Source organism: Bison bison, unplaced genomic scaffold (genome assembly GCF_000754665.1).
Source record: "Bison bison bison isolate TAMUID 2011002044 unplaced genomic scaffold, Bison_UMD1.0 scf7180017864068, whole genome shotgun sequence".
Classification (NCBI taxonomy): Eukaryota; Metazoa; Chordata; class Mammalia; order Artiodactyla; family Bovidae; genus Bison; species Bison bison.
In genome coordinates, this window is record NW_011494640.1 from 2,707,124 (window position 1) to 2,716,476 (window position 9,353).

The 9,353-nt window shown below is 43.3% G+C and overlaps 1 protein-coding gene across 10 annotated transcripts in view; it reads left to right on the forward strand.

The window, feature by feature from the left end:
- S100PBP (S100P binding protein) overlaps positions 1–6,275 on the forward strand; it is a 33,739-nt gene extending 27,464 nt beyond the window's left edge. For all 10 annotated transcript variants that reach the window (XR_825032.1, XM_010836932.1, XM_010836933.1 and 7 more), the window contains 2 exons: positions 1,691–1,778; positions 3,623–6,275. Coding sequence is in view for 9 of the 10 variants with exons in the window: in XM_010836932.1 (XP_010835234.1) it covers positions 1,691–1,778; positions 3,623–3,764 (230 nt within the window). In the remaining variant the exon portion in view is untranslated. The remainder of the gene's footprint in view (positions 1–1,690; positions 1,779–3,622) is intronic.
- The last annotated feature ends 3,078 nt before the right edge of the window (positions 6,276–9,353 follow it).

A 9,353-nucleotide genomic window follows, 5' to 3' on the forward strand; every position in this document is an offset into this window, starting at 1 on the left:
ATGTAATGAATCTTAAATTTTTCCTGAAAAGTATCGTCTCATTATGGTTAGAGAATTTCGGCTGAGTGTTGTAAAACGTCATAGTTTATATGTAGACTGATGCATATAATAGGCATTTTTCCATGTAAATAGGTGATTGACTATCATAGGAAGAGTCTTTGCAAACTAACAGTCCTGAGGCTGTAACATAATGATAATAGCTACCACTTAACTGCACGCTGCCTGTGTGCCAGGAAGTATGCTAGATCTTTTATGTACTATATCTCTAATATTCAGCTTCAAGCAAAATATTACTGCTGTCCACATTTCATAGGTAAGTGAAATGATTTGCCCAGGGTCACCGAGCTAGTTAGTGGCTGGATTGGAATTTTAACTCAAGTATGCGTAATTCCAAAGTATATACTTTTTCTACAGAGTTGGGCTTTTTGAGGCTTCAAATAAATTAAGTGGGTTGTAAAAGTTGAGTAAATATCTTTCACCAGAACTTGAAAAGATGATCTGTAGCCTAGTTGGACAGCTCTTGGTTTCTGAGAGCAGAGTAGGAAAGGTAATGAGAAATATGTAAAGCCGCTGGAAGAAAGGTTTCCACTGTCTAGGACAGTGGTTCTCAAAGTGTGATATCCAGACCAGCAGCAGCACATCACTTGGGCCTTTGTTAGAAAAGCAAATTCTCCTGTCACACTCCAAACCTACAGAAGCTAGGGGTGGGGCCCAGCACCTGCTTTATATTTGCAGCTGATTTTGATGTGTGTTAAAATTTGAGAGCCACTGGTCAAGGGGAATTATTTTATTCTAACCATAAGTTTTGCTTTTGTGAGCTTCAGCCTAAGTCTTAGCCCTTAAGTGCAAAATAACTGTTATCAAAGTGACAAAAGCATAGAACCTAACAGGAGCCGGTTTTGAGTCCAGTTTAATAATCATTTAAGGCAGGTTCACCTCCCTGAGCCACAGTTTCCCATCTCTCAAATGATGTTAATAAAATCTATCTCCATTCAAGGTATTTTTTCAGAATTAGTAAGATAATATCTAAAGTGCCTAGGACCTTGCCTGGATCCTAGGTGTTTGAGAAATTGCCTCCAGTGATTTTTCTTGTTAAGCAGAAAGCCCCCACCCACCTTCTATTCTCAACTTCTCTTGTTTCTTGAATGTTTCACTGTCTTGTGTCTCTGGGCCTTTATATTAGCTATTTCTATTGGCTACTCCTACCTCCCACCCCTTTACCTCATTAACTTCTATACATCCTTTAGATCCCTGCTTATAATTTACTTCCCCTGGACGGGACTTTTTTAAACCCCCATTCTCCAGTCTTTGTGTTCATATAGCATCACGTATTCCTCCTGACACTACACTTAGCACAGCTTTGGAATTGCCTGTCTCCTGTATAAACATCATTGGATAGGTCCAGTGTCTCGTCTGCACCATATTCTGGGGCCCAGTAAAGATTCTCACATATTATAGGAGCTAATAAATGTTGAATGAACGAATGGTGGCTGTCATTATTGCTGCTTCATCTTCATATCATCCAAGAGCAAGGTTTCCTCTCTGGCTTGTAGTTTTTGTGCTTGTGATAATCATAAATAGTTTTAGAACCAGTGCCTATTTTCTCTTTTCCTAAAAGCACATATTTTGACCTAGGCTGACATGGTAGTCCCTGAGCTGCTTCCTCACCACTGATCTCTCTGTGTCACAGGTACCTTGGGGGAGCTGTGTGCCTTGATGGATCAAGTTCATCACATGCACAACCAGAAATGGCAGCACCCTTCAGACCTCACCAGGCGGTAAGTGGGTATTTAGAAGAAGCAAGAAAAGGGTAGAATTTTGCTGCTGGAGAATTGTGGTAGGGCATGGGGCTGTAATTGTTGTTTAACTACAGAGGTAGAAAAGAAATGAGATAGTATAATGGAATAAGAATTGGACTACAATTCAGGAAACTTGGGATTTGATCCTAGCTTTGCACTTTTTAACTAGCTACATGATTGTGATCCAGTTACTTCATTTCTCTGGTCCTATCAACAGTAAAATAAGATATTAGACTAATTGACCTCAAAGGGTCTTTCTAGTCTTGAAATCTTCTGGTTTCTTGATGCATTGTTGTTTTACAATTCTATTCGGTTACTTGATCCAATTACTCAGAAACCTTGGAGTCACCTGTAAGTCCTTACTCCATAGTCAGTGCATCAGCAGATCCTATAAGCTCTTATGTATATTATCCAGAACTTGACCATTTCTCAATCATTTTCACTTGGGTTGTTGCAAGTCTCCTAAATGATCTTCCTACTTCTGCCCTTGCCTGTGTACTGTTCTCAACTTGAGCAGCCAAAGAGATTGTCGGCCATAAGCATAAGTCAGATTCTCTTTGCTCAGAATTTTCCAGTGGCTTCCCATCTCCATGATCCCCTGCAAATGCCTATATGCATGGTCTAACCTGGCTTGGTTAGCTCATCAACGCCCTCTCCTCTACTGTTCACTTTGCTCAAGTCTGCTCTGGTCACACTGGCTTCCCTGCTATTTTCCAAGTATATCAGATGTGCTCCCACATCCGGGCCTTTACACTCAGCATTTCCTCTATAGTAACCAAAATTGACAGCGGTTCTTAGAACAGCAGTGTTGTGTAATAGTTATTAAATTATGCAGTCAGATGTGAATTCAAATCTAGGCCCTTCTACTTACTCAACTATATAACCTTGGGGAAGTTACTTTATCTGAGGCTCAGTTTCCTAAATCTGTACAAGGAGTTTAAATTGGAGTAACTTTGCTGGTAGGATTGTCATTAGGATTAAATGAGGTGACATGTTTAAAGAATTCAGCAAGTATTTGCATATAGGGCTAAATAAATGCTAAGTGCTGCTAAAATTACTTTCAACTTTGGCTCTTTCACAAAATTACCTATGGAGATACCTAGAAATACAGATGTCCAGGGACTCTAAGTTATTAAGTCTAAAGGTGGAGAGAGGGGCCAAGAATCTGTATCTTGAAAAAGAAAAAAATAAAAAGCTCCCCAGGTGTTGATTAGGAACAGCCGAGTTGAGAATGGGATGAAATTAACTCAGAGGGTCCTGCTCCAAGCCCTAGCCCAGTATAAGACTAAAGGAGGCTCTCAGTCTTTGAGTCTGTTCAGTCTCCTAACTTACAATGTGATACTCATGTGATGCCTTACCTTCTCTGGGAATTTTATTCTAATTTTAACTGCTGTGTCCTGAGCAACCTTGAGCTGTGTCAGACAGTGAGGTCCTATTGGAGGTACGGATCTGATGCAAGCAACAAAGTATAAATCCTGTCTTGAATGTTTCCCGAGGAAAGAAATGGTTTTTTCCCACTTAAACATTACTATATACTACACACTGGTTTTTCTTAGAACATTCATGTATGTGGACCATGTTACCATAATACTTATATGGGAATTAGGTGGCTTTGGAAATTGAAGGGAAATGCTTACAGAATGACTTTCATATCAGGAAGATAATACAAATTTCTAAAATTGTGAGAATCAAAATATGAATATCCAATTTTCTAAAATAACAATATTCTTTAAATAGTTATCTTGGCCTTTTTTTGTGTATAAATAGCCATTCCAGCCGAAACCCTCATCTGTCCTCTTTTTATTTTCCCCCTTTCCTGATAGAAACTACGCCCGGTTCCGACAGAAATCTCTGCAAAGATACAGTCTGACCCAGTGGGTTGACCGGAATAAGCGAAGCCACCATCGGTTCCAGCGTCTACCAGATTTCCCATACGGTCCATTTGTCTCCTCCCATCAGCAGTGAAGGGCCCTACCCAGGGTCCTGTCCAGAGCAGCATCTCATCTTCTGCTGTTCCATGCTTTGTAGATTTCGAATTTTATTTTTCACAATATTTTTATTTAAAGAACTTGTCACCTTTTGGAAATGCATATTGCTGACTTGAAATTTTTTGTATAAGGTCCTTTGTTTTTGTGTGTGTGTGCATTTAAGCAGTGTTGAGTTGGCATAGTTTTAATTTTTTAATTTAAATTAAAGGTGGCTGCCTCCTGAAAGCCAGCATTAAGTCAGAACATCCCGGCTCAAGCAAAGAGCCACCTCTGTGCAGAGGTGAAGTCTACTTCTGGTGCCCAAAAGAAATCATTCTTTAATCTCTTGAAGGAAGAGGTTCTTTATCAGGCTGCAAACCAGTTTTAATTATTGCTGATGACTTACAAATGGATACAAGTCACTTTTAACAACCCTTCTACTTTTTTTATTTGAATCTCTGAATACCTGTCAGTATTTTAAAGTTGGTAATCCAGGACATCTGAAGTAGTTGAAAGGACAAATTAAAAGTGTAAATCTTCTCTTCTTTTTGTACCTACTGGCTGCCTTTTTTGGCTTTTTTTTTTTTTTTTTCCATTCTTCATTAAATTTATTTTGCACAGTAGTGTTTCTAAGTCTTAGATAGCTTAACTCTTAACAGAAGACTGGTGACTAACAGCCTCTTTTGATTTGTGGTATTGTGACTGATTGCCTTCTCTGTCTGTCTTCAAGGATTTTCCTTCCTTCCTTGTTTCCCCAGTGATCTTAGGGCTCTACTGGCATATTCCTGTATCCTGTTTGACATAGAGATGCCTCTTAAGAACAGCCTCATTGCACTCTTTACTGAAGAGCTGCCCACCCAGAGTCTTGACTCTAGGACAGGCCAGAAGGCAGTGCTGTTGAGAGGTGTCAGTTGGTCTTCAGTCTCATCTGCTGAACCCAGCTTTGAGTATGAGTTGGCGAGTTAGTGAGCCTCCATCCTATGGAAGAGACTTTGGGAAGCTGTCCTTTGTCTCCGTTATTAGTTAATAAGAGGTGCCTTTTGATCCAGATGTTACCACCTCCTCACTTGGTCAGAGGATGTACAGTTTTACAAAACTACTAAAGTGGATTTAAAATAGTTTTGATGAAAAATAGTTTTGATGAAGCGGGTGCACAAAGCATTACCTGATCTTAAGGAATAGTACTCTAAGCTAAGTTGACGAGCTTTGTGCAGCTACCTTAATGTCTTTGGAGTTTGTTATTCTCTTTACAGACAGCTCTAGACATCTCTTGGGAGATTTTGCAGTTTGGCATCTGTGCTCTTGTTCACTCTCTGTGAAGGTTGTACCTAGTTGCTATGGCACAGCCTGTGATACTGGGCTCGCTGCCTGTCAGGTTTTGTTGCTCCATCAGCCCCATCTTTGTCTGCAAGTAATCTAACATAAACATCCTACTCTGCTTTAGAAACTGACTTGGGAGAAACTTAGTCATTGTTATCAGTAAATTTAGATGGATGTTCCTAAGTGTTTACCATTTCTGTCCAGTCAAGGAGTCTCTTTTCTTGGAAATTTGGTTGCGAGTCTGGGGCCAAAATGCAAAGGAGAAGTTCTGTTCAAAGGCAAGAGTCAAAATCTGTTATTTCAGTTGGCATTTACAACGTCAGTCACTTCTCCAAGTTTGCGTAAATGAGCTTGATGGAGTGGGACAGACGAACATCCAACTTTGAAACTATAGCATAGTTAGAACTAAGTATTGCTGGAATATCTAGCCTTGTAGTGTCTTATTGCCCACCGATCACCAGGGAGTAAAGGGATGGCCGTTGGCTTGGACAGAAGTCTGAAGTCTCACGCTCTTGCCTCCCTGGTGCAGGAAGGTCTAAGACTGACATGTCACGGGAGCATCGCCTTTGCCAAATCTAATGAGTGATGGGTTATCTTGAAAATGTGACAATCACATTTCCTCTTTGCTCAAATAATTCTATTTTTCCAAAGCTTTAGCAGCTTAATTAAATCTCTTGGACTGGGGGAGGAGAGAACTGTTCCCTAGCGGTTAACATGGTATTCTTTAAGAAGAAAAACAAAGCCAAAGAAAACTCATTATCAGGCATGTTCGCCTTAAAGATGGTAGTGCTTAGAATCTGGCGTTTGAATTTGTTTTTAACGCTACGTATCTCATATTTGGTGTTGGCCTCTTAAATCTAATTTTCATGTAGAATTCTTGCCATATTGTTTTATTTGAGTAAGGGCTCTGTGCACTGAACTGCCTACCAAGCTTTCTTCATCTGTGATGACATTCTCACCACAGGGGTCTTAACAGTGCAGAGTAGACTTGTGCTGTTTACATAGTTCACTTGTAACTAAAAGAGCCTGAAATAACCTGTAGTTTTGCATCTAATTCGACCCCAGTTTACTTCGGTTGTTGTCAGGATCAATTATGAAACTGAAGTTTGGTGCCTCCTGTGTATCATGTTTTTCCCCTGTAGCAGTTGTGTTTAATGTCATTAAGGAGAAATAAAAGTTCTTGTCAGTGGCTTATGTACTATGGCCTTCTGTTGCGGCCTCTAGGGGAGGGTTCCTTCCTTCTCTACGTAGGTAGGTTGGTGGGGTGTGGGAGGGGGTGGCAGTTAGTAGAACGTGGCATTGGGGAGGCGAGGGTGTGTGCTCCCAATTCTTCTGAGGGTAAATTACAGTGTTGAGAAAGGCGTTCCAGCAGTTAAGAAATGTTGAGATTGATTGGGATTTGCAGCTACATATAGTGCACGTCAGGAGCCTGACACAGAGCGAGCCTGAAATATCCCTGTGCTGCTGTTTCTGCAGAGTGGGGGGAGGGCTCGGCCCATCACACAGGCGTTGCTGTGATTCCTTCCTGTGGCTGGACAGCTGCCCCCTGTGGCTCTGCCCCCAGCGCCAGCACTGACTGAGGAAGAAGCCGAGCTACCTGGGGCCGTCTTCCTTTGAAAGGGATGTGAGAAACCAGAACTGATAGTTGTTCTTAACCCAGCCTCTCCAGAAATCTGCTCCTAGAACCTGGGGCGAAGGTCAGATAAGTGTGGGTAGATGCGGGAGACACAGCGTTTCTTGCTTAGATCCCTTTTGTGAACTTAAGCTTCTTAGACTCACCTCAGGAGCAGGATGAAGGGGAAGGCAGAAGCTGTCACTGCATTTGCCACTGCGTTCACCGTCTCAGCTTGTGCTGAGGAAATAAGGAGCAACGTGTTTGGACAGGGTCTCTGTCCTGCTGTGCCGTAAGTTTTGTCTAACACGTATTCTATAGTGCAGGCGAAAGGCTCAATATTAATTTGCTAAATACCCAGCTATTTGATAGTCTTGTCTGAACCCAAGGGTTTCTTGACTCGCATATATACACATACCCATTTTGTCCTTGCAGGCGTAGGTGTTCCTTTGTCCAGTAACCGCTTATTTCCTTTTTAACAGTGTGTTACTGTAGGCATCAAAGGTTTCAGAGACCAGGCGGGGTTCTCCGAGCTGGTGATGTCCCTTACCCTCAGTTTATGTTGTGGAGAAGTAAGGAGGAGGAGAAGTGGACCTTCTCTAAAAGCTCATTTTCTAACCAGCCTCTTGTGAGCTTGTACAGGAAGAAAAAATCCCAACCATCTAAAACTAGAAAGCAGAGTCCCCTGCTTTTCTTAGTGCTGTCCTGCTTTTCTAAGAGAAGGCAATTATTCCTAAGCTGATTCTAGGGTATGCCTGCTTTGTAGGCCAGAACACCTGTCAGGAAAAAAATGTCCATTTGTCACAGGAAGTATCAGCTGGCTAACAGTGGAATTCCTTAACTAAAAGCTCCCGCCTTGTCAATCCTCCCCACCTGTCCTCACCCTGTGACAACTGGAACGTGCCACAGACAGAAAATCTGACCATCCGAGCACCTGTTGGGAAGCAGTGGAATGTCATCTTTTGGATAATCTTTAAAGCCATCTAGTCCTGAAATGCTGAATCATTAAGGAATTATTTGTATACAAAGATCTTCAAATAACAAGGGTTTGGGCATATTATACCCATGGAGCTTGGGAGCGAGGGTTGTCCTGTTTACAGAAGCATTTTGTTCTTGGAGGCCACTTTTTAAAAGCAAAATCCAAAATCTGTCAAATAGATTTAAAGAGGATGAGAAAGTAGAGGTCTGAAACATCACATGACTGGAGGGGTGAGATCCCACATATTTCTGTAAAGGACTGAACTAGACATCTTTAAAGTGGATTTGAGAGGAGCTGTTGCTCAGTTGCTAAGTCATGTCTGACTCTGCAAGCCCACAGACTGCAGCATGCCAGGTTCCTCTGTCCTCCACTGTCTCCCAGAGTTAGCTCAAATTCATGTCCTTTGAGTTGGTGATTCTATCCAACCATCTAATCCTCTGCTGCCCCCTTCTCCTTTTGCTCTAAATCTTTCCCAGCGTCAGGGGAGGCCCACACTGAAAAGCTGGGGTCTGGAGCTTTGGGAGGGGACTGGACTGGAGAAAGGAAAGCCTCCTGCCCCGTGGAGATTCACCAGTCCTTCTTCCTCTCCTCAGACCCTGGGGTCTCCCCGCTGTTCTCAGAGGGAAGTGCTTTGGCTCCTACTCTAGCGGGGGTGAGGTCTGGGAATCCTCTGTTCTTACCCTCTTGTTTTTGACAGAGGAGACCAGGACCCCCTCAGAGAAGTAACTGGCCTGAAGGTCTCCGGCCTCAGTCCAGCAATCCGCCTGCAGGCCTGCTGTGGTCTTGCAGGGCAGGGGTCTCAGTCTCAGGAGGCTTGCCTGGGCCCTTCCCAAGCTGTGGGGAATCTGTAGATCGAAGTGAGGGCTGAAGAAAGGGGACAGCCCAAGTCACAGTGGTCGGGTTCCACTGCGCAACTCCAGTTAACTGGAGACCAGCTCAATTGTTGGGGAACTTGGGAGTTTAGGGAGATGACTACAGGGAATGGAACTGAGTTAGGAGTGTGGTTTGCGCCACTCCCCTCAAGCCCTAAGATGATGTGCTTCAGGCACTGACAAGGTGAAGACTGCAAGCGGCACTCCCAGGACCCCAGGGATAGCCGTCTATACCGGATGCCAGCCTGGACATTCTCCATCCTCTGGCGCTGGACAGGCTCAGAGGGCCTGGGAAGTACCTCTTTGAGGTCTGGCTTGGAGTTCTGTGTGCTAATCAATTTCCCACTTTCTTACCCAGACTCCAAGACCTGCTTCCCTCTGCTCTCAAAACCTTCCAGAATAGCCTACTCTAAGCCCCACTCACTTGATGTTTTCTAAGCTCCTCCCTGCTCTAGACAGAAATGTTCAAGGTGCCCCATTTACTGGTCTGCTCATTGGCTAATGGCATCATTACTCTACCTTCCAGCCTGCTGTGGGATCAGAATGATGTTCCTTTAACAGCCTTAACAGCATGCTGTGAATTCTGAGCTGCAGCAGCCAGCAGCTCCTGCAGTTCTTCCTGACTTCCCCCTCATGCTGGGAGAAGCAGGGCTGTGTGCATTCCTTTGGCCAGGGAAAGCACCAACCCCATCCAGAGGGGAAAACCCTTTGTTTTAAAAACTGAGCTCCAGCCTGCATACCTATGTGATGAGGCAGCCCAACCTCGGTTGGGGTGGTGGGGGGAGGGGCTCAGTCATAGGATAG